Source organism: Anabrus simplex, chromosome 7 (assembly GCF_040414725.1).
Source record: "Anabrus simplex isolate iqAnaSimp1 chromosome 7, ASM4041472v1, whole genome shotgun sequence".
NCBI lineage: Eukaryota > Metazoa > Arthropoda > Insecta > Orthoptera > Tettigoniidae > Anabrus > Anabrus simplex.
In genome coordinates this window covers 141,878,409-141,905,259 of record NC_090271.1, presented here as the reverse complement: position 1 = coordinate 141,905,259, position 26,851 = coordinate 141,878,409, and the positions used below count along the sequence as shown (strand labels likewise).

The 26,851-nt window shown below is 39.5% G+C and overlaps 1 protein-coding gene and 1 non-coding gene across 7 annotated transcripts in view; both read right to left on the bottom strand.

Annotated features, from left to right (window-relative positions):
• The window catches only part of gek (serine/threonine-protein kinase gek), a 736,940-nt gene that overhangs the window by 625,317 nt on the left and 84,772 nt on the right, over positions 1-26,851 (bottom strand). For all 6 annotated transcript variants that reach the window (XM_067151353.2, XM_067151356.2, XM_067151355.2 and 3 more), the window contains one exon: positions 14,661-14,932. In XM_067151353.2, the coding sequence (XP_067007454.2) occupies positions 14,661-14,932 (272 nt within the window). The remainder of the gene's footprint in view (positions 1-14,660; positions 14,933-26,851) is intronic.
• Positions 3,655-3,731, bottom strand: TRNAP-CGG (transfer RNA proline (anticodon CGG)). The gene has a single exon. It is a non-coding gene; the product is annotated as a tRNA-Pro (tRNA).

The window sequence follows — 26,851 nt, the reverse complement described above, 5'->3', positions numbered from 1 at the left end:
ATATGTCGACAAGATAGTTTGCAAGTGCACATACCGAGGAAACTATACCGAAGATCATCGATCACAGTTTGTGGCAAATGTTCCACTTTTCTTATTAAAACAGCGTCACCTAAACTAACATAACTGTACTATATGTATCATAAAACATATTTCAAGCACCAGGAGAGAAATGATAACCTTCTCGCTACAAATTTTGAATAAATTTATGAAATTTAATCAGACTAACCTCTGAAATCATTGATGCACTCTGCCATATCTTAAAGTGCATCATCCTATTCTTACTTAATTTCAGTATATAGCATTAAAATTAAGCGAGTGTTCACTTCAGCCTTTATTTTTAATGAGTTACAAACTACTATCGGACACATTATTTATGCATTTATTATGAACACATGTTCTCTTTAGTTTCCATTTTTCTTTGTGGAACAACAGTCAAAGGCTATTACTAATAGACTCCGACATCACGAGAGAACACTGGTGGACACAGCCAGGAAACTATACCGAAGATGATCGATCACATGCAATATAACCACTGAAGTGCATAAATATCGGGAACAGAAAAAAATCGCACATGCTTAACCGCTCGTGTGTAGCAGTCACCAGAACCACAAACAAAACAGAACACAATCACGTGCTGTATTTTCATTGAGTGACGCATAGCAATTATCACCTACATTGTTGTAATTTGAGTGACCTCTACCAGAAGACAAGAGATTGCACGGTCAGGAATGAACATTATTCTCAATGGATGCGTCAGTGACAGGGCTCTTGCTGTAAACAAAGGATAATCACAGTTTCATATATAGGAATTTTCAAGGGACAGAAAAATACTGCCGTTATAACAGGGTTCTCGTTATATGTCGTACTTGCTACAGTGGACTTGTACTGTATGTATGTATGTATCCATGTGCGTGTATATACAGTATATATACACACATTATTGTGTGCTCTCACAGTTCACTGCCTTTGATGGAAGGAGCTGGCAGTTGTCTCACAGTAAAAATTAGGAAAAAGGAATTTTTAGGCACTAATAGGTTACAATGCAAATGTATTTAACCAAGGCACAAGTGTATCCTAGCCTGCAAAGATTTGCATAAATATTAGTTATCTGAACTATCAGAACCCCCCAAAATTATGCAACTTACCTACATAACAGTAGAGCAGCTAAATGATACTTGCACCTTGTTCAAATACATCTGCATTCTAACTTATTAGTGCCTAAAAATCCTTTCACTAGCAATAACAATCAGACAGCTTCCTACTGCTCATTTGTCATGCACATTAATATATGAATAGGAGCTTCATTGCCCCAACCTCTTTTGATGTTCATCTCTCTGTTAGACCATTCCTACTTTAATTATTTCCACATAACCCTGTCACATATCATTTTGAAGTACATAAAATATAACTGGACAAGGTATGTGCTATGGAGTAAGGCAAGGGACTTCAGAAAATTTGGAGCCTCTGTAATTATTACACCGAGCAAAGCCGGACAAGAAAGCTAGTACTTGTAAAAATTTTCATGTAACTTAAATTGTTTCTGTAGGAAATTTTTTAAACAGTTACATACTGTCATCATCATCATCATCATCATCATTGGATTACAATTCTAAGACTGATCAGTTGCCATAAAACATTTCCAGATCATCCTATCATTTACCTCTTCTTTCAATGAAACAATTCTGTGGCTGCATGTCAATTAGAATTTGTTTAAGGAAGGTATTTCTAGGTCTTCCTTGTAGGTGTTTTCCTTCAATGAAGCCTTCTGTCATCAATCTCATTAAATTGGAATGGCACGTTGTAGGGCCACACCACTTTACAATGGCGAAAAATGAAAGTATCCTCCTATTCAATACATCATGTATTCCGTCATTAGACGGAGTAAACAAGTTCAGACATGTTTCGGCTCGTTTGAGCCATCTTCAGTGGAAAAAATTAGGGGGGTTGGAATAATTTACATAATATGAGTTGAAAAAATGCTAAAAAACATAATGAAAGCACAAATGAAAAAACAAACAAAAGAGAGCCTAGACGGAAACAAAATTAACAAAATTCATTTGCGCTTTCATTATGTTTTTTAGCATTTTTTCAACTCATATTATGTAAATTATTCCAACCCCCCTAATTTTTTCCACTGAAGATGGCTCAAACGAGCCGAAACATGTCTGAACTTGTTTACTCCGTCTAATGACGGAATATATGATGTATTGAATAGAAGGATACTTTCATTTTTCGCCATTGTAAAGTGAAAACCGTCAATACGGAATGATTCTAATATCTTGTAATGGGCCACACCATGCAAGATAATGGTTACAGATTGTGCGAAGGATTCATTTCCGCTGGTTCACAGTATCTAGGAAACTCTGGTGTTTGACCTAATGGAGAGATCTCCACATCACATTTATCACCTTACGACAGCATCACATCGCAACGGCTTCAAGACTGTTCTTTCCATTTTTATTTAGTTGCCCACATTTCACAGGCATACAATGCAACCATCCATACAAACACACGTAGCATTTTCATTCGGACAGAAAGATTAAGCTGACTGGTACACAGTAATCTCCGTAATATTCTGACCTACTGTGAGTAAGTGAAAGATCTTTTCTATATCTGAGTCATCAAACTTTAAGTGAAGAGGTTTGGGGAATTTCAAGACTATCACATAAAATCATGAAAATAAGAGTGAGTGTTCTGGGTTGCACTAGTAAGAAGAGGCTGAATGCAAAAGGGTTATGGAAGGCCAAAAAACACTTTGCTTGTGGTGGGGATTATTTTAATACTACACAATACCTCACATTATAGAAGAGGTGACACTCAAACCAATGTTCTTATAACAAAGTTCTATTGGGTTCCCACCCTCAACAAATGTTTTAATGTTGCACGGACTTGGTTACATCTTTTGGTAATGACGGAATAGGAAAGGACTAGGACTCTGAAGAAGAGACACTGGCATTATTATTAATTAACGTACAGCTCCCAAAATTTACCTGGTGTGAAAATGGAAAACAGAAAACAATCTTCAGGGCTGCTGACATTGGAATTTGAACACACCATACCCCAAATGCAAACTCACAGCTATGTGACCCGAATAGCATAGCTAACTCGCTTGGTACGCAAATATGTTGTTACATTTTCTTCATATGGATTTTAAATAAGTAATCTTTGAGTCATGGAGAACATAAGTTATAGTAATAATAATCTTTGAATGCAATGTAACGACAACAAGTCAACATGACAATTTCATAAAAATGATTTTATTTTTTTTTTTGCTAGGGGCTTTATGTCGCACCGACACAGATAGGTCTTGTGGCGATGATGGGATAGGAAAGGCCTAGGAGTTGGAAGGAAGTGGCCGTGGCCTTAATTAAGGTACAGCCCCAGCATTTGCCTGGTGTGAAAATGGGAAACCACGGAAAACCATCTTCAGGGCTGCCGATAGTGGGATTCGAACCAACCTACTATCTCCCGGATGCAAGCTCACAGCCGCGCGCCTCTACGCGCACGGCCAACTCGCCCGGTACATATGAAATTTGAAGGGTTTGAAACACAAAAGCAGATGGGATTGATCGAAACAGACTTTTAACGTATTAGGTCGTGTTACGTACATGTAGTACGTGTTGAAGAGATGTTAAGTACAGAACAAAAATGGCCAGCCGGACACCAGTGGGATCCGAACCCACAACCTCCCGATTCCGCGTCGGTTGCTCTACCAATTGAGCTATGGTGGCCTCGGCCATCTTTGTTCTATTTAAAAGGATCTGAGCTACAGGTCTTGCACTGCTGCTAGCACACTGTAGAGTGCGTTTAAGTCGCCCGTTGTGGGGCATGTCAATGAATATTGAATTTTCATGACCGCATTGTAATCGAAACAGACTTTCAACGTATTAGGTCGTGTTACGTACATGTAGTACGTGTTGAAGAGATGTTAAGTACAGGACAAAAATGGCCAGCCGGACACCAGTGGGATCCGAACCCACACCACTAAGCGACAATGAGGAAATGGAAGAAATCTTGCATAGCTTAGAAAGGATTTTGATGGTTGATGATGAGAAGGAAGAACCAGATATTTGGAAAAAAATTGTAGAAACAAAGATGCCAAAGAAAAGCAGAAATTGTATACAATCATAGAAAAATATTCAGAAATATTTAAAGATAAACCGGGACAAATACCAAAATTCAAATATAAAATTATTGTGAACGACTGGACACCATACAGAGGAAAGCTATACGACATACCCGAGAAATATTTCCAGGAAGTGAAGAAGAGTATTCAAGAGATGATGGACGATGGTATAATCATTAAAACAACCATGCCATATCTGAATCCGATCGTTATAGTAAAGAAAAGTAACGGGAGTGTGTCTCGATGTCGGAAAATTAAACGAAAAGTTAATACCGGAATACGACCAAGTTCCAAAGATCAAGGAAATAATAAAGAAATTCAGGGGCATGAGATGCTTCACAAGTTTAGACTTTACATCCTCGTTTCACCACATACTATTGGAAGAGAAATCAAGACTTTTAACAGGGTTTATCTTTAGCAACCAGACCTACGCACACTGCAGGTCGCCGTTCGGGTCAAAGAACAGTTGTGAGGTATTAATAAGAGCGTTAGATAGAAATTTATTACCTGAAGTGAAAGAGTATGTGACATGTTACGTAGATGACCTGGTCTTTGCAACCGAGACATTCGACGAGCATTGTATCAAACTTAATTACTAGAGAATTTGGTAAACACAGGTTTCAAAATTAATTTAGCTAAATCAAAATTCTGTCAAGATCAAATATTATTTGTCGGACACGTAATTGACGGAGAGGGTGTGAAACCTAATCCGGTGAAAATTCAAGTGATTTGCGAATTTCCTCGCCCGACGCGAATAAAGCAGGTCAGACAGTTTCTGGGGATGACTCGGTTATTCGCAAACAATTGTAAAGGATACACGGAAATAGCAGCACCATTACAGGATTTATTGAAATCAAATAACAAATGGAAATGGAATAATCAAACAGAGGAAGCATTTATTGCAATGAAAAAGTTACTAGCGAATAGCGTGAAGTTGGGATATCCAGACTATACCCGAGAGTTTATAATACAGACAGACGCATAGGTGCGTATTTATACCAAGAAACAGCAGGTAATGGTGATAGTCGAATTTATTTAGCATTTACAAGCCGAAAGTTGCGTAATGATGAACTAAATTATACGACTGAGCAGGAACTTTTAGCAATTATTTATGCCCTGCAACAGTGGAAAAAGATCATATAGGCATTTCCAGTCTTGGAGAAATTGAGGGATACAGCGTCGTTACAAAGGTCAGATGAAGAGCTGACACTAAAAATTACAAGAATAGAACAGAATGACTTGCAGGGCAAGAGGCAACCGAATAGAAATAGTAAACATACATTGAAAAACGGGATGTTGATGAAATATATTAGCAAGGATTCAAATAAAACAAGAATAGTGGTACCAAAGTCGCTGCAAAAAGGAGTAATTTGGCATGCCCATAAGAGTAATTGGACATGGGGGCATGGAGAAAGTAGTGAGAACAATAGTGGAAAGGTTCACGTGGAAAGGAATAAGGCGAACCGTCAGAAATGTAATCAAGACATGTGATACATGTAAGAGGACGAAGCATAACTCTTTCTTAACCAAGCCTGAACCGGTTGCTATATTACCAACAACCCCTCGAGAGACTTTTGTAATGGATATCTACGGAAAAGTACCACCGGCTACTAGAGGATATAAATATATAGTCCTTACAATGGTCATCTTTTCAAAATTCGTAGTGTTACAACCGATACAGAGAGCCACAACCAGACAAGTACTGAACACTATAAGTAAAAATGTAATACCTAGGATGGGAAAACCAAGGAAAATATTGACTGATAGAGGAACCCAGTTCACATCAATTGAATTTCAAGAAGCAATGCAAGTTTTGGAGATTAAACATGTACTATGTTCTGCAAGGCACCCGCCAGCTAATCCCGTGGAACGATGCATGCGAGAAATATCGAAGTATTGCAGAATATACTGTTCTCAGAACCATTGGAGGTGGATTAATGTAATAAAGATAATTGAAGCCTGTATGAGTAACACAATTCACGAGTCAACCAACCACGTACCGAGGCTCGTACATTTAAATGAACGACCAACTAGACCATGGGATGATGTCATAGGACAAAATGATGAACCAAAGCCCAGCAGTACTCAGATCAATCAAGTACTGAATGCCAGACTTAGAAGACCAAGCTGACAGACGACAGAGAAGGGTTCGGAACAAGAGATTCTATCCACCATTTAGAGTTAATGACATGGTAATGATGAAAAAAGCACCAATTCTAATGTTTCGGAGCGTATATTTGCAAAATTCGTTCATTTATTTTATGGTCCTTACATAGTAAAGAAGATGTTAGGAAATAACGCGTACATGACTGAAAATTTAAATGCAACATACAAGAATGTATACAATACCTCCAGTATGAAACGGTATTATGAAGAAGATCATGAGTAAAGTACTAACAATAATTCCAAGAATATGCAGGACGGACAAATTAAATCAGGTCAATGAAAAGCTCCATTTATACAAAGGAACGGAATTTAAATAAATATACTGCGAGCAGTACATTTGTTTGTCCGTGGTAGGAGGGTAAAATGTACCATTTCATTGCCCAGGTCATGAGAAAAAAAACCGAGGTATTACAGCATCTATATTTGCCATGCACGGTAGTAAATTAGAGAGAGATCATATAGTTGAGCAATATATCTGAAGAATGCACGGACATATCGAATTAAATAGGCCGTTATTTCGTAATGATAAAAATACGGAAGCATAAAATCAAAGAAACCATAAATAAGTCGAGAAGAATGCTAATCTGGCGAATCAAATAAGCCATGGTCACGAAGTTAGACATACCAACCATGTAGGATCCATGCGGCCGTGGAAAAAAAAAAAAAGTAGAAGGTTTTACATTGCTAAAATAGGGAGAGAACAATAAAATTACACGCTGAACATTGGAATGAGATTTTTCCACGAAATAGAAGTCGTCGCGTGAAGAACAAAGAAGTTGTCTACTGAGCTAGAGCTGTAAAAAATTCGTACATCGCGTGATGTTAAAGATTACGCCGATATCCAACTCAATATCGAAGCAAATAAGCAAGAGAAATTAAGAAAGGAGAAGATTAAAATATTTGATCGGTAGCCGAAGCTCGAACTGAAAGTTGACGAGAGACATTAAATGAAATAAGACATCGCATATACAGAATATTGACGAAAAACTAAGAACTAACTAAATTACCCTTTAAAGTCTGTTATTGAGAGCTAATGTTGAATTTCTGGTAGAATAACCTGTTATAGAACTATAATTTAGATACTGAATAATATATTAGGAAGATTATGTTTATGATACTAATGACGATGTTGGATATATTTATGTCAAATGTAATCAAAGGCCTCAACATAGATAACTAAGCCGGACATGGGACTGTCAACCGACGGAAGCCGCTCAGCTGAGTCTACTAGCCCGTATCTGGATGCTACTGCCTATCTATGATGCAGCAGATGCCTGAAACCAGCCAGCAGACCGTAGATGACCGCATCAAAGTCTAGCCCAGTCCAACAATAGCGGCAGATGAAAGCTAAGTTCCAAGATATGTTATTTATTTACAGTAATTATAAATGTTAGATGTAGAGCGTATATATTTGCAATGAAATTGTTTTGTGAAGGTTGTTATTTATGTCTTCGAGATATAATTCCAACTGGCAGTATCTTCGCAAAGAGATTATTACAATTGATTTATAACTATGGAAGTAGGTAATCTTCAATTATGCAAATCAAAGCCATTACGTAGGAATGCTAATAGTTAAATACGGGGACATTTAAGATGATGTTTCGACGATTATCAAAGAAAAACGACGTATTTAATATGATATGATCCAGCTGTAATGCAGAAAGAAGATAGTTGTTTTGGAAGTTATTAAGACTTAGTTATCGCTACACTACGACTACATGCGAGTAAATGTAAACTTATTCTGTTCGTACATGTATTTCTTTTTTTTTGGAATGATATGTTTATGTGTATTGTGATTGAAATTTAACCCATAAATGCTAGTTGCTTTACGTCGCACCGACACAGATAGGTCTTATGGCGACGATGGGACAGGAAAGGGCTAGGAGTGGGAAGGAAGCAGCCGTGGCCTTAATTTGGTACAGCCCCAGCATTTGCCTAGTGTGAAAAAGGGGAAACCACAGAAAACCATCTTCAGGGCTGCCGACAGTGGGATCTGAACCTACTATCTCCCGAATACTGGATACTGGCAGCACTTAAGCGACTGCAGCTATTGAGCTCGGTAACCCATAAATGCAACGGTGTATTTTGATAATGAAATGTTGAGATGACATGCCGCGTAGGAGGAAGTCAATGATGTTTGTATGGGAAAATAAGGACATGAACGACGTGTTGATGAGATTACATGTATAAATATTCGTTGGGATATATTTGTGGTTATAATGACGCGATGTTATAATGTTTACGATTGGGATATTGAGAGATAGATGAGTTATTGGTAGTAATTACGATGTGATACTAACCTTTAATATTATTTGACGTGTGCGGCATGATTTTAAATAGCAATATAAGACACTCTTGGGTTAATTATATATTCATACAATGAAATGCGTCACAGAATTCGTAGATCGGTAACCATAAACAGTCTTCAGAATAAAATCTCCAAAAGAATATATAATTAAGGGTAAACTTGATGTCTTCTTGGAGAATTTCAAGCGTGGTAATGAGTGTTGCTTGGTATTTGTTGACAAAATCATATCTTGACGGAGAGAAGCGTCTTCTTAATTTAAATCTCTGCCATATATAAATAAAATAGTGTCACCAACTATATTCCTAAGAAATCTATGATATGATAATCGGACATAGATACGATCGCGAATCACGATAGATATATTTCCTGATAGAAATATGATTACAGCTTATTATTAGACAATACCTACATTTAATTTAGGATATAACAGGATCATATTTATCAAATGACACGATGAAACTGATTTTTTTTTTTTAATTTATCGAAATATATTTAAAATAGCCGATAAGAGCTATAGCATTTGGAACTTCGCTTACACTGCTGACGTTACAATTTTAGAATATAATCAAAGAAAGATTATTGACCATTATGAATTTGCTATAAAGGAATATAAGCATTTTTTATATATATTTTCAAGAGCTCAGGGACTTTAAATAAGCACATTTTTTCTGTTATTTCCTAAAGCTTAGGGACTTTCATTTTAACCAATGTCAATTTACTTATTTATGAATTTATTTACATTTCAACTTTCGAGATACTTCAATTTCAATGAACATCCAAGAAGATTGTGATCTAATGTGACTGATATTTACGTCTTATGAAGTGTTCTTATGATGCGGATAACGTAATTATTTAGCAGCTAGACTGATTGAGATCAATCGAACAATTCTTACTTACATTTCGGAAAAGGAAAGACGATTGATGTTAATGAGTGTTATATTTTTTTATAATAATTCATGATCATGAATAAATCTGGGATTTATACAATTAAGTTAGAATTATTGCAATTTATTTGTATAATTATAGCAGATAAGTTTGCATGGAACTTTTACGAAAATATTTCTTGAATGATTGAATTTGGACGATGACTTTGACTTTGCACTGATATTTACGAATGAATGATTGCTGGTAAATAATAGGAAAAGAAATGTGGGTTTCCCAGTTGACCTCACGCTAAAAATACACTTTAATGATGCATGTTAATTATCCCTGAGTGGTGTCGCGTGGCAATTCGGAAAGTATTTCGACGGTTATAGTGAAACGTGAAATGGAGATATCTGCGTTAGTCGAAACTTACTTCGCATAGCGAGTTATTTATTCTCAGATTTGTGGAAACAAATATAACTACCGACACTTAGCATCATTTTCTTTAATGCATTGATCCATTCAATCAATCCGAAGACGAGATATAGTCGGAGGAGGGGAGACAGCCGGAGCATTTGATTGGTCGCCCGACATGGTGCAAAAAAAAGATTCCCCGATGGATGGTGCAATATATGAATTGAATGATGGGTATTATGATAGTTATTCACAGTGGAATTACTTAATTTTGTACCTTATTGCTATGTAGAGCAGGAATTTTATTTCAGAGTAGTGCAACTGAATTATGATTGAATAGTACGGTCATTTTATTAAAGGAGCGGCGAAGACAGTGCTAGCTACATGTTATTGTGAATCTGTGTGTCATTGTGAAGCTATGTGTTTATTATGAGTTTACGTATTGAGATAGTAAGGAATTTGTTGAATATAGAATCTTCGCATATGAAAATGAGTAGGTCGTTTAGAGTAATCAATTAATATGAAGGCGACAGAATATAGCGATCTTCGATATGAATCAAAATAGGTATTAGAAGCCATATGTCAAATTCTGCTCTGGTTCTTTCTTCTAGGTACATTTCTATGGGAACATGACCAGATCCAGTGACCAGCAGCATCATTGTAGTGTTGTACATGTGCATAATTTTCTTACAGCTATTTGTGAGGGAGGGATCCAGAATCATTGATTCAGTGTGGCTATGCAACTGAGTTGTATTTTGGGAATATATTTTATCCATTCTAGGAATGAGCCGATGCCACGTTATTGTTATTTCTATTCGCATGTTAGTGCATAATTCTTTCTTACTTTGAGAAGATGTTATTTGCATATCATATCTTCAAAATGAATTCGTCCAATTTCATGAATTCTACATTTCACTGAATTATGTGATTTGACATAAGGGAAAAATCTCTTTCATATTTTAATGAATGTCTGTATGTTGCTGCTGGTAATTTATCTTTGTTTTAATTGAACAACCTGAAGGTGTCAGGATTTCTCTTAGAACCGTGGGCGAAGGAGCAATATTTCTAAATCATACAACTCGTATGTACAGGGTCTTTATTTATGGTTAGCAAGCACTTTCTCGCTCGACCTTGGCCGCCAGTGAAGGTTCAGTTGCTGGCTACCGCGCGTGCGTATGTACGGCAGAATACAGTGCTCAAAATCATTATCATTCATTTTATTCACCATGTTTACAGTTTATGCTCAAAATCATTATCATGCATTATCATGCATTTATCATGCATTTTACTCACCATTTTTACGTTTATGCTGAAAATGTTCCCCATGCGCTGCCAAACATAATCGGCATTTCCTAATGAAGTTTTCAGTTACTCTACCAAGTTCTTCCGCACTGATGGATGCAATTGCAGCTCTTACACTGACTGACAGAGCAAATGCAACACCAAGAAGGAGTGGTTCGAAAGGGATGAAAGTTGGGGAAAAAACAGAGACGGCACGGACGAATAATTGATGTTTATTTCAAACCGATATGCAGGTTACACAATGCGCACGGCATCGACTCAGCAGGATGCAGGACCACCGCGAGCGGCGATGCACGCAGAAACACTTCGAGGTACAGAGTCAATAAGAGTGCGGATGGTGTCCTGAGGGATGGTTCTCCATTCTCTGTCAACCATTTGCCACAGTTGGTCGTCCGTACGAGGCTGGGGCAGAGTTTGCAAACGGCGTCCAATGAGATCCCACACGTGTTCGATTGGTGAGAGATCCGGAGAGTACGCTGGCCACGGAAGCATCTGTACACCTCGTAGAGCCTGTTGGGAGATGCGAGCAGTGTGTGGGCGGGCATTATCCTGCTGAAACAGAGCACTGGGCAGCCCTGAAGGTACGGGAGTGCCACCTGCCGCAGCACATGCTGCACGCAGCGGTGGGCATTTAACGTGCCTTGAATACGCACTAAGGTGACGTGGAATCATACGCAATAGCGCCCCAAACCATGATGCCGCGTTGTCTAGCGGTAGGGCGCTCCACAGTTACTGCCGGATTTGACCTTTCTCCACGCCGACGCCACACTCGTCTGCGGTGACTATCACTGACAGAACAGAAGCGTGACTCATCGGAGAACACGACGTTCCGCCATTCCCTCATCCAAGTCGCTCTAGCCCGGCACCATGCCAGGCGTGCACGTCTATGCTGTGGAGTCAATGGTAGTCTTCTGAGCGGACGACGGAAGTGCAGGCCTCCTTCAACCAATCGACGGGAAATTGTTCTGGTCGATATTGGAACAGCCAGGGTGTCTTGCACATGCTGAAGAATGGCATTTGACGTGGCGTGCGGGGCTGCCACCGCTTGGCGGCGGATGCGCCGATCCTCGCGTGCTGACGTCACTCGGGCTGCGCCTGGACCCCTCGCACGTGCCACATGTCCCTGCGCCAACCATCTTCGCCACAGGCGCTGCATCGTGGACACATCCCTATGGGTATCGGCTGCGATTTGACGAAGCGACCAACCTGCCCTTCTCAGCCCGATCACCATACCCCTCGTAAAGTCGTCTGTCTGCTGGAAATGCCTCCGTTGACGGCGGCCTGGCATTCTTAGCTATACACGTGTCCTGTGGCACATGACAACACGTTCTACAATGACTGTCGACTGAGAAATCATGGTACGAAGTGGGCCATTCGCCAACGCCGTGTCCCATTTATCGTTCGCTACGTGCGCAGCACAGCGGCGCATTTCACATCATGAGCATACCTCAGTGACGTCAGTCTACCCTGCAATTGGCATAAAGTTCTGACCACTCCTTCTTGGTGTTGCATTTGCTCTGTCAGTCAGTGTATATTGTCCTTAAGTTCATCTAGTGTGTGAGTGTTGTTCCCATAAACTACATTTTTTAACATTCCCCACAAATAAAAATCACATGCCGTTAATCTGGGCTATGAGGGGCCACAGATTTTTACTTATGATCCTCGTACCAAACACGCTTCAGTAAGGAGATAACGACCTTTACGTCTATTTTTATTGTTCACTGAACCTGTATGCTTGAATCTCTTGGCCAGGTGTTTTATTGTCCGATTGATAGGAATGGGTCTCCCTAGAAATTTCACTCGAAACTTTTGTCTTGTCCTAGCGCACAATTTTCTGCACTTAATATAAGTATTGTGCACATATACATGTTCACGTAACAAATATTTCACATACATTACAGCACTATACACAATCACAATAAAACACTATACAATACGACATACAGTACGCAATAGCTTCATTGAACACCCTACTATCTCGGAGCTCAGCTCTCAGCAACTTCAGGAAGTGCCGGAATAAGAGCACGCCAGCCGCCGGTAGCGGCCTGTCATCGGCGGCCACGGTTGAGCGATAAAGTCCTTGCCAAGCATAAATAAAGACCCTGTATTATGTTTCAAGTTGTATAATTGTATAGACATTTACGCCACGGTTTCTGATGGCATTTCAAGTCTTTCTGAAAAGATTTTTCTTTTAATATTCAAATTAAGATTGTCATAATTCCTTGATTTAATAACGTAAAGATTTATTTAAAACTTTCACATGGACTAACGTTAGGATATTTTTTGTAAATTCAATTGTAGTTCACGGTCATCATCATCATATTTAGGTATGCCATTGTTAAAGTTCAATACCGCCATTATAGTCAACCTCGTTCCCTTCAATAATGTAATGTTGCACCTCCAAACAATGCCAAAGAATGTAAATAAACCAGCCATCCCATATCATTTGTAGATAGGAAATCCTTTCATATTAGATTAGATTAAATCTCTACTATTGCAAGAAACACCTGTCTGTCTCAGGTATTATTCTGATTTAGTGGTGATTATCTGTTGTGATAACTAACCCGTATGAGATATGAATCTTATGTTTTGCCGGAGCTAAGCTATGATATAATATTTACATGGTCATATGCCAACCCTACCTGTGTAATTAAAGCTGACCGACGACATCCTATTTTAATAATAATAATAATTCAGATTCGATTATATTTAAGATGTACATATTTATTGATGATGACGAGTTTGCTAGGATGCCATCGTGTGAGCAATATCGGTTGCGCATTATGTTATATTTCGACGCCCAATTTCAATCACCACATTTGTTACATTTTGACGCCCAACTTAAGGCATTTAAGGGGTGTGTTGTTACATTTTGGACGCCTAAATATGGCAATTCCACGACTGTATAATGCATGCTGACACAATATACATAAATGATTATACAGTAGTCTGTTCGTCTATGTTTTGAATATGGTTGGATTATTTGTATATTTTAATATGTGTACTGATGATAAATTATTTGAACCTTCTAATTAATTATAAATGGCATTATGGCAATGCTTAGATTGAAAGACCTTAAATGTTTAATAAATATACCTCATTTTTCTCTGAATACCTGTCAAAGAAATCTTTCATTCTGAGTTCTCCTTTTACAAACAAATGATGTTATGTTTAAAATATGACTTACTATAGTCACTCTGGTTAAAGCAACACTTTTCTACATACACAAATGATAAAGATAATTTTCTAATCCACTTGTACAATCTGAAGTCTCCACCCAGCCCAAATGAGGAACAGGGCACAGGGTTTTGATACACACAGCTACCATGGTGAGTGGGCTGAGTTATTATCCCCACTGCTATGTTACATTACTCTATTCATTTTAAGTTTCTGTATTCAGTGAACAGTATAAAATTGAAAAAGTATTTGTTACACAACAAAATGACAGCAGATAAGCAACAAACGAAAATAAGAATTTACCAGATTGGATTCATCTTGGAAGGCATAGTGAAGATTGGTGATCCATCGCCGATCACCATACACAAGAACATCACGTTCCTCTTGAAAACAAGCCGTTTCTGCGCGCTTCAACATCTCCCACTTATTTAAAATCTTCATGGCATAAACTTTGTCCGTTCCCTTCATCTTTACTACACATACTTCACCAAAGGCACCTCGACCTATCACTTTAATTATCTCAAAATCATCACGGGTAAGACGCAAAGCCTTGACAGATGTTGCAACAGGTTTCACTGAAACAGCAAAAGAAATAGTAATTACAAGTTCCAAGTAGTAAAATAATAAATATACATATGGCAAAAAGGCAGAACACTGGCAATAAACTAAGTTGAATAAGGAAAAAATAGAGGAAAACAATTCTTGTAGATAAAGGTATGAAAGCGATAATATATTAGTTCTAACGACTCACTTCGGCTTCGCTCGGGAGCAATACTGAATTTATAGTCATGGGCCTCATAAGATCTCCTTTAAGACAATGACATAGTCTGTGTCAAATAGGAAGCCACCTCTGTTGCAGTTTTATTTATGAAGTAAATTTACTTTGGCCCGGTGCAGGTGATACTGCAATGAAATATTCTGCAGAGCACAACCGACTGATTGTGTTTGATAATGTGGGATAATGCAACAACATAGTAGCCACTTGGTTGGACAATTCTGAGTAGACTCTCAAGGTCTACGTGAAGAAGTGCAATGTGTTGCCGGCAGAGTTAGCAATCAAAGAATCAATTTAATTACTGCAAACAGGCAGAGGAACGAAGATGAAATTATTAATCCTACCATCAGATTCGAGTCTTCTGTATCTCAGCTAGCAGATATTGACTTGGAGAAAAGAGGAGGATGTACAATCCAAATGTCCCTTTTTTCTTCCTGCTGTCATACAATCCCAAACAAATTGTGACAGGTCTCTTCCTGGGCACGAGGGATACCATTCTGAGGACATTTGTAACACGGAGGATAAAATGCACACTAGAAAGGAAATTACAAAACAGAATCGTAAAGTACTCTGTGGCTATACAGCAAGTGATCCACCAAGCCTTGCGTTCCAAGCACAAAATTCCGATCCTGTTTAAACCTTTATTGAACTTTTCGATTTTTGAAAAATTTATTATGTGCTATTCTGTGTCATGAGGGCAAACCTGTATTTTGGGGTCAGTCAATAAATGACAATACAGTACTAGAAAGATACCCGTGCTTTGCTATGATTTTCAACTAAAGGTTATTATTCAAATGGTTCATATTTGTGGGTTACTGAAGTCACGTCCTAGTTCGTGACCCATGGGCAACGGCTGAGTGGCCTAGTAAGTGGTCCTGAGAGTCGGGGTACCAGTTGCTATGGAATGGGAGTGGGCATCTCGGACATATTCTGAGTCGTGGCCCTCCTTGTGCTCAGGCGGCTAGGACTATACAATCCACCGGTGGTCCATAACACGTTACAGGAGAGATCCTCACTTGGACTATGTGCAAGTAGGTTAGCATCCTGCTACATGAATCGATCGAGCTCAAAACATTTTAAGCGAGCCTCGGACCTATGGGAGTAACGGAGTCCCACTCCCATTTGACAGGCAAAGGACTACTTGGAAACAACTTGGCGAACGAAATGGAATTCGATGGGGAGCTATCAATATTAATGGCGCTTATGGAAGAAAGAAAGTAGAACTGGCTGATTCAGCAAAGAGGATGCATCTGGATGTGCTAGGAGTAAGTGATATTCGGGTAAGGGGAGATAACGAGGAAGAGATAGGAGATTATAAAGTGTACTTGACAGGTGTTAGAAAGGGAAGAGCAGAGTCTGGGGTAGGGCTCTTTATCAGGAATACCATTGCACACAACATAGTTTCTGTTAGGCACGTAAATGAGCGAATGATGTGGGTAGATTTGTCAGTTGGAGGAATTAGGACTAGAATTGTGTCCGTGTATTCACCATGTGAGGGTGCAGATGAGGATGAAGTTGACAAGTTTTATGAAGCATTGAGTGACATCGTGGTCAGGGTCAACAGCACGGATAGAATAGTGCTAATGGGCGATTTCAATGCGAGAGTTGGGAATAGAACTGAACGATACAAAAGGGTGATTGGTAAATGTGGGGAAGATATGGAAGCTAATGCGAATGGGAAGCGTTTGCTGGACTTCTGTGTTAGTATGGGTTTAGCTGTTACGAATACATTCTTCAAGCATAAGGCTATTCACCGCTACACATGGGAGGCTAGGGGTACCAGATCCATAATAGACTATATCTTAACAGACTTCGAATTCAGGAAATCTGTTAGGAATGTACGAGTTTTCCGGGGATTTTTCGATGATACAGACCACTATCTGATCTGTAGTGAACTAAGTATCTCTAGGCCTAAGGTAGAGAAAGTGAAATCTGTCTGCAAACGAATAAGGGTAGAAAATCTCCAGGACGAGGAAATTAGACGGAAGTACATGGATATGATTAGTGAGAAGTTTCAAACAGTAGACAGTAAGCAGGTTCAGGATATAGAAAGTGAATGGGTGGCATACAGGGATGCTGTAGTAGAAACAGCAAGGGAATGCCTGGGAACAACTGTGTGTAAAGATGGGAAAAGGCGAACATCTTGGTGGAATGATGAAGTGAGAGCAGCTTGTAAACGTAAAAAGAAGGCTTATCATAAATGGCTCCAAACAAGGGCCGAGGCAGACAGGGATTTGTATGTAGATGAAACAAACAGAGCGAAACAAATAGTTGTTGAATCCAAAAAGAAGTCATGGGAAGATTTTGGTCACAACCTGGAAAGGCTAGGTCAAGCAGCAGGGAAACCTTTCTGGACAGTAATAAAGAATCTTAGGAAGGGAGGGAAAAAGGAAATGAACAGTGTTTTGAGTAATTCAGGTGAACTCATAATAGATCCCAGGGAATCACTGGAGAGGTGGAGGGAATATTTTGAACATCTTCTCAATGTAAAAGGAAATCATCCTGCTGGTGTTGTGAACAGCCAAGCTCATGGGGAGGAGGAAAATGATGTTGGTGAAATTATGCTTGAGGAAGTGGAAAGGATGGTAAATAAACTCCATTGTCATAAGGCAGCAGGAATAGATGAAATTAGACCTGAAATGGTGAAGTATAGTGGGGAGGCAGGGATGAAATGGCTTCATAGAGTAGTAAAATTAGCATGGAGTGTTGGTAAGGTATCTTCAGATTGGGCAAAAGCAGTAATTGCACCTATCTATAAGCAAGGGAACAGGAAGGATTGCAACAACTATCGAGGTATCTCACTGATTAGTATACCAGGCAAAGTATTCACTGGCATCTTGGAATGGAGGGTGCGATCAGTCGTTGAGAGGAAATTGGATGAAAACCAGTGTGGTTTCAGACCACAGAGAGGCTGTCAGGATCAGATTTTCAGTATGCGCCAGGTAACTGAAAAATGCTACGAGAGGAATAGGCAGTTGTGTTTATGTTTCGTAGATCTAGAGAAGGCATATGACAGGGTACCGAGGGAAAAGATGTTCGCCATACTGGGGGACTATAGAATTAAAGGCAGATTATTAAAAGCAATCAAAGGCATTTATGTTGACAATTGGGCTTCAGTGAGAATTGATAGTAGAATAAGTTCTTGGTTCAGGGTACTTACAGGGGTTAGACAAGGCTGTAATCTTTCACATTTGCTGTTTGTAGTTTACATGGATCATATGCTGAAAGGTATAAAATGGCAGGGAGGGATTCAGTTAGGTGGAAATGTAGTAAGCAGTTTGGCCTATGCTGACGACTTGGTCTTAATGGCAGATTGTAACGAAAGCCAACAGTCTAATATCTTGGAACTTGAAAATAGGTGCAATGAGTATGGTACGAAAATTAGCCTCTCGAAGACTAAATTGATGTCAGTAGGTAAGAAATTCAACAGAATTGAATGTCAGATTGGTGATACAAAGATAGAACAGGTCGATAATTTCAAGTATTTAGGTTGTGTGTTCTCCCAGGATGGTAATATAGTAAATGAGATTGAATCAAGGTGTCGTAAAGCTAATGCAGTGAGCTCGCAGCTGCGATCAACAGTATTCTGTAAGCTCCCAGACGAAACTATCTTTACATCGGTCTGTTTTCAGACCAACTTTGCTTTACGGGAACGAAAGTTGGGTGGACTCAGGATATCTTATTCATAAGTTAGAAGTAACAGACATGAAAGTAGCAAGAATGATTGTTGGTACTAACAGGTGGGAACAATGGCAGGAGGGTACTCGGAATGAGGAATAAAGGCTAATTTAGGAATGAACTCGATGGATGAAGCTGTACGCATAAACCGGCTTCGGTGGTGGGGTCATGTGAGGCGAATGGAGGAGGATAGGTTACCTAGGAGAATAATGGACTCTGCTATGGAGGGTAAGAGAAGTAGAGGTAGACCAAGACGACGATGGTTAGACTCGGTTTCTAACGATTTAAAGATAAGAGGTATAGAACTAAATGAGGCCACAACACTAGTTGCAAATCGAGGATTGTGGCGACATTTAGTAAATTCACAGAGGCTTGCAGACTGAACGCTGAAAGGCATAACAATCTATAATGATAGTGTATGTATGTATGAATGTTATTATTCAAAGTTTTACGTTTTGGAGAGTCCACTGTCACCTGAGCCTGTAAAATACGCCCTCAGTTCGTATGTCAAACGGTTTTGGGGAAAAGATTATAGTTATTTTCTGATCTAAGACTCATTTGAACCCCATACGGAAGAATTTTAATGTTTTAAACCCTATCTTATTTAACATCTAGGATGTAAAAGTGACCAACCTGTGAAATTTTGATTTTGTACATAGAACACTAATGGAGGAATTAATATTCTTTAAGGGGTGAATGATTTTAAATATTTATTTACATCTACAATATAGAAGACCACCCTTCATTAAAAATTTTTAAGCTTGTGCAAATAAACAGTTTTGGAAGAATGGATATTGTGTTTTTGAGAGTGAACCGCCATCTAAACCCCTTTGGGGAGAAATATTTTGAAGTATATGATATTTTACACCTAGGACATGAACCCTTCTAATAAAATTGCAACTTTGTACGTCAAATGATTGTGGAGGGATGAATAATTTTGTTTACAGAGTTAACCTCATTCAGGGGTAGAACATTAAAAAATATTTCCTATTTCTCACCTAGGATTTAAAACATATACCGGTATTTGGAATTTTGTATTCGTTAGTTAAACAGTTTTGGAGAAAGGAATATATTTGTTTTCGGATCTTAACCCCCATTTAAATTTCTGAGGGGGTAAATTTGTTTCTAATCTTCTGTTAGTTATCACCTAGGATATCATTTGAAATTTTAACTTTGTAATTCAAACGGTTTCATATAAATGTATACTTCTGTCATATTTCCTCAGCCCGTCCCACCAGTCAAAACCCCTTAGGGGGTATTTTTTAAATTCCCCTTCTTATTTGTATCCTTATAAAAAGAATTCAACTCCTTCTACACCTCCCCCTTAAGTAGATTCCACCCCCACCCCCCCCCAATCAAAATATGCGTTTCTTTATTTTGAAAGCAGATTCCAAATCCCAAATTTCACATCCATAACATTCTTCGTTTTTGAGAAAAAAGTTGGCCTATCCTCATACAAAGAATTCAACTCACTTATAAATTAATTTACCCCACCCTCAATTGGATTTTCAAAAAAACAAAACAATACATGTTTAATGTTTAAAGGAGATTTCAAATACGAATTATTCACGTCTGTAACATCTTCAGTATTTGATATATAAGCATCCTCATAAAAAAATTCAACACTTTCTTCAAAAACCCATGCCACCCCCTGAAGTGGATTTTCCGAAAATAAAAAAAGAGATATTTCTTTATTTTTAAAGAAGATATGAAATACAAAATTTCATGTCTGTAACATTTTCAGTTTTTGATATATACCGTATAATCCTGAATACCACCCGCCACCGAATAAGACCCGCACCCTAAATTTCAGATGGCAAAATACGGAAAAAATTAAAAAATCAAATAACTTACATGCCTATTTAATTTTCTTCAAATATACCACAAATATAAATTCAAACAGCTTACAATTAATAAAATCATCACAAAAATCGTAAATAAAACCGGTCCAATACCTAGATCATTCACAATTCACCGCCGTCATCTGAAGTTTCATCATAGGAACGTTCGTTGCTGGCATCTTTCCACAAATAGACGTCCTAACTACCGTCCACTGAATTTGAAATTCCACACATCTTAAAGCTTTTGGACACTAGATCGTTGGGAATGCGTGCCCATGCGATCTTGATCCAGCTGCATATTAGTCTCACTTCAGGCCATTTCACTCGTCCGGTTGGTGCCAACGCGTGATCACCATCAGACATCCATTCAGTGTACAATTGTTTCATTGCCGTTTTGAAAGGCCGATTCAGGCACACATCCAACGACTGTAGAATAGAAGTGAGTCCTCCAGAAATTATTGCAAAACTGCTTTTTCCTTTCTTCATCATATCTTTCACAGCGTCAGTTGTATGTCCTCGCTAACTGTCCAACACAAGCATGTTTCGTTTTTGTAACAAAGCTCCCAGGCGACGTTGCCAAACGCACTGCACCCAGTCCTTAACTAACACACTGTCCATCCAGCTGGACTTATGTGTTCTAACAATAACACCGGACGGCAAGTTTCCTTTCGGAAGTGTTTTCCTGTTCAAAACCACATATGCAGGAGTTTGGTTCCATCCGCTAATACGCACAACATTACCGTGCATCGCTAATTTTCGTTACCACCTGTTTTGAAGGGTAAACTTTTAGAACCCTTTGTATCCACTGTATTTTCCAACGGCATTTCAAATTAGACAAGTGTCTGGTGAGCATTCCCAATTTGCGACAGCAAATAACAATTTTGCTTCCTCAAATGAATAATGTGACGCTAAAAGGCCATTAATTTTTCTTCATACGCCCCAGGGAGACGTTGTGAAATAAACGTACGTCTCCAAAAGCACAATCTCATTCTCCGATAAAAGTTTTGGATCCATCCGCGGCTTGCAGTAAAACCCTGTGTTTTGACTTCTTTTGAGATCTCTAGTGCTTTCAATTGACACATTTCACTAGAAACACCATATCCTAACTCACATTTTTCTATCACAAATTTGTAGAGTCGTTCTTCAATTTCCGGAAACACTGCACTCCCCCCGGCGGAACACTCTGCGATTGCCGTTACTTTTCAGAAGTTTTTCCTTCTTCTTCCACCAATCACAAATACACGATTCATCAATATCGTACTTTCTGCCAACGGCACGATTTCCGTATATATCAGCTTCGCTTACAACTTTAAGTTTCTCATAGACAGTAAATGACCGCAGACGCCGTTTTGAATCCATCACTTACTATTGAGACAGCACTTTCACGGGACAGATACGGAAGATATAGATGTTGATTCCCATAGGGAATCTGAAATATTTGTCCTGAATGAGTAAATTTATAATACCAATATAAATGGTCCGTTATTGGACATTATAAATTTTCCAGCTAACTCATTCTATATCATCTGATGGCCAAGCAGGCATCAATTTTTGATAATGAGACAAAGTCTCTTAGTGCATTGGCACTGCCGGTGGCTCCAGTTAGCCTACGCAGTGGCCTCCACGGGATGCACTAGCCAGCGTATTGGTAGGTGTGCTAGGTACCAACTGATGAGCCCACCCTAGCACACGAGGGCGAAACGCTGGCAACCAAGAATGAGTTAGCTGGAAAATTTATAATGTCCAATAACGGACCATTTATATTGGTATTACAGATACGGAACTCGAATGTGAACGAGGTAGACTTCCGTAACCAACAGTCTTGACTCTCGCAAAGTACAATATCCTGCGAGATCGGCTATTTGTGCACCCAGCATCCCAGCAACACTTGTGAAACAAATGACGCAGTAACGGCTTTCATATTTTCCACATATTTACCCATATTCTTTGATTTACCATATTCCATTACCTTACATTTCACATTTACATGCCACCGTAACCGCATAGAGAAAAATCGATCTTGTTTTCTAGAATGCAACTCTAACACAATAAGACCTGAATGCCCATTTACATGTGGTATATTGAGCATGTTAACCATATTCAAATCTATTTCAATACTCCATGTAAACGTTGTAAATATTTACAAGAATGAATGGCTTGAATACGACCCGCACTCAAGATTTAGAACCAATATTTTGGGGGAAAAAGTGGTGTGGTATTCAGGATTATACAGTAAGCAACCTCATAAAAAGAATTCAACCACTTTTTCAGTCCTTTTTACAAACCCCCTTAAGTGAATTTTCTGAAAACAAAAAAAATACATTTCTTAAATTTTAAAGGAGATTTCACATACCAATTTTCACGTCTGTAACATCTTCCACTTTTGAGATACCAAGAGATACCAATAATTCACACCAATTTCAGTCCTTTTTAACCACCCTCATAGACGCTTTTCCGGAAACAAAAAATTACGTGTTGCTTTATTTAAAAGAGATTAAAAATACAAATTTTCATGTTGTAACATTTTAAGTTTTTGAGATATACTGTAGATATGCTCATTTTAAAAATTCACCCCTTTAACACTCCCCTTAGTGGATTTTCATAAAACGAATTATACGTGTTCCTTTACTTTTACAGAAGGTTCCAAATACCAATTTTCACGTCTGTATAACATGTTGAGTTTTTGAGATATACTGCAGATCAACTCATTTTAAAAATTCACACGTTTTTTCACTCCTGTTCACTCGCCCCCACAGTAGATTTTCAAAAACAAAAAAATATGTGTTTATTTTTAAAGGAGATTCCAAATACCAAATATCATGTACGTGACATCTTCAGTTTTTGAGATATTAGTTCCTTCACAAAAGGTTTTCAACCCACTTTTCACGTTTTTCACCCCCCTTAACATGTTCACTGCCACTGATGCTTTGAAGCGTCCAGAGCCCTATGTTTCTAAAGCTACACAGAAACGCGCCAGGTTGGCGATTGATGCTTGTGGTTATGCCAGCACTGCAGGAAGGTTAACTTTATTACAACTTGCCACACGCGGTACCATTGTTGAGCAATTACATGATAATCAGTATTGCTTCGATATGGAGAAGAACAGGTCAGAGCTCGGTCCGTCTCGTCCTAAGACGACGAAGTATGAGAGACAATTTTATACTAACGAAGATTTGATTAAAATGTTACAGGTTTCCGACAGCGAATCTGATATATTGTCAGGCAGTGAAGATGATGAGTTGAGAAATTCTGATAGTGAAAGTGAAAGTGACTACAGTGCGATGAATGAAGAGGACAGTGTTCGTGAAAATGCTCAATCAACAAACTGGATTTTGTCTCAATTTGGGACAAACGGATGTTTATTTAAAATAATTTGCTCGCTGATCCATCATGTTGTGCACTGTTAGACAAATAATTAGTACAAAAGAAAAGTATTGTTTGATACTTTAAAGCGTCAGATGGCATTCTCAACCGAAACACGGCCTGAAGTGTCACTGACACTTTAAAGCGTCAAGAAATAAATATTGTTTTAAATGCTTAATATTTACTTTTTTAACTTGATCATGTTTTTGATAAAATTTAGTGACATTTATTAGGATTGACTGGTACTCCCAAAACAGCTCCTGAGGAAGATGTTTTAGAAAATGGTGGCAGCGAACGTGTTAAGAGGATTTTCCAAAAACAAAAAAAACAAAAAATTTGTTTCCTTATTTTTAAAGCAGATTCCAAATACCAATTTTCACGTCTTTAAATTGTTAAGTTTCTGAGATATAGATACACTCATTTTAAAAATTCACCCCCCTTTTCACCCTCCTTAGCGATGGAATATCCAAAAATCTTCCCTTAGTGAGCACCTAAATTGCAATATCAATGAATCCCCAAAATTTCATTTCTTTTGCCCAGTAGTTTTGGCTCAGCGATGATGAAACAGTCAGTCAGTCAGTCAGTCAGTCAGTCAGTCAGTCAGTCAGTCAGTCAGTCAGTCAGTCAGTCAGTCAGTCAGGACATGTTATTTTATACATATACACTGACTGACAGAGCAAATGCAACACCAAGGAGGAGTGGTTCGAAAGGGATGAAAGTTGGGGAAAAAACAGAGACGGCACGGACGAATAATTGATGTTTATTTCAAACCGATATGCAGGTTACACAATGCGCACAGCATCGACTCAGTAGGATGTAGGACCACCGCGAGTGGCGATGCACGCAGAAACACGTCGAGGTACAGAGTCAATAAGAGTGCGGATGGTGTCCTGAGGGATGGTTCTCCATTCTCTGTCAACCATTTGCCACAGTTGGTCGTCCGTACGAGGCTGGGGCAGAGTTTGCAAACGGCGTCCAATGAGATCCCACACGTGTTCGATTGGTGAGAGATCCGGAGAGTACGCTGGCCACGGAAGCATCTGTACACCTCGTAGAGCCTGTTGGGAGATGCGAGCAGTGTGTGGGCGGGCATTATCCTGCTGAAACAGAGCATTGGGCAGCCCCTGAAGGTACGGGAGTGCCACCTGCCGCAGCACATGCTGCACGTAGCGGTGGGCATTTAACGTGCCTTGAATACGCACTAAGGTGACGTGGAATCATGCGCAATAGCGCCCCAAACCATGATGCCGCGTTGTCTAGCGGTAGGGCGCTCCACAGTTACTGCCGGATTTGACCTTTCTCCACGCCGACGCCACACTCGTCTGCGGTGACTATCACTGACAGAACAGAAGCGTGACTCATCGGAGAACACGACGTTCCGCCATTCCCTCATCCAAGTCGCTCTAGCCCGGCACCATGCCAGGCGTGCACGTCTATGCTGTGGAGTCAATGGTAGTCTTCTGAGCGGACGCCGGGAGTGCAGGCCTCCTTTAACCAATCGACGGGAAATTGTTCTGGTCGATATTGGAACAGCCAGGGTGTCTTGCACATGCTGAAGAATGGCGGTTGACGTGGCGTGCGGGGCTGCCACCGCTTGGCGGCGGATGCGCCGATCCTCGCGTGCTGACGTCACTCGGGCTGCGCCTGGACCCCTCGCACGTGCCACATGTCCCTGCGCCAACCATCTTCGCCACAGGCGCTGCACCGTGGACACATCCCTATGGGTATCGGCTGCGATTTGACGAAGCGACCAACCTGCCCTTCTCAGCCCGATCACCATACCCCTCGTAAAGTCGTCTGTCTGCTGGAAATGCCTCCGTTGACGGCGGCCTGGCATTCTTAGCTATACACGTGTCCTGTGGCACACGACAACACGTTCTACAATGACTGTCGGCTGAGAAATCACGGTACGAAGTGGGCCATTCGCCAACGCCGTGTCCCATTTATCGTTCGCTACGTGCGCAGCACAGCGGCGCATTTCACATCATGAGCATACCTCAGTGACGTCAGTCTACCCTGCAATTGGCATAAATTTCTGACCACTCCTTCTTGGTGTTGCATTTGCTCTGTCAGTCAGTGTATATATATATATATATATTAGCTGACGCACCCATGCTTTGCTACAGAATTCTACACTGTATGCTGAATTCTAGGTTAAGTAGGGTACACATTGTAAGTACGATTATATTAAATTTTATAGCTCTAACGTAACCCCAAAAACGCAACAGGAAAATCACCATACGTCTTTCCTAACGTGAAGACTGGGTGAGGGAATTTTCATTATAATGGCAGGCCCTCTGGCCTACTGTCAGTCACAATCAAGTTGGGGAGTTTTCATTATGATGGCATGCCCACTTGCCTACTGCCAGTCAATTGAGTTGGGCAGTTTTCATTATAATTGAAAACACTTAATCTCCACCTACCTTCTTACATCCTCAGAAAGACTGATTGTGTGGTTTTTCCAACTGAAAAAACAATGAAGTCAGTAGGAATGTCGCTATTAAAAGCAATGATACCATATGAAATACTCGATCAAATTGAACACTGCACATTTTCTCACTTTTAACGAACAGTACTACGCTGACGATCTAACAGTCCAAAGTTACCGAGCTGGAATGACGAGGCCACAGACAGCTGTGAACCACCGCCATTATCCTTTTAAGTGTGCACACTGCTCATTCCAATCAGCGCCTCCGAGTAGGGATCGAATTGCTGGAATACTATGATGAACCATTGTGTTATGTACTACCAGTATCAATAAAGTTATGAACCAGAAGAATAGCGTGCTAAAGAAGAATGTTATCTAACTCCCCACCTACTTCCCGGCAATATTCAGG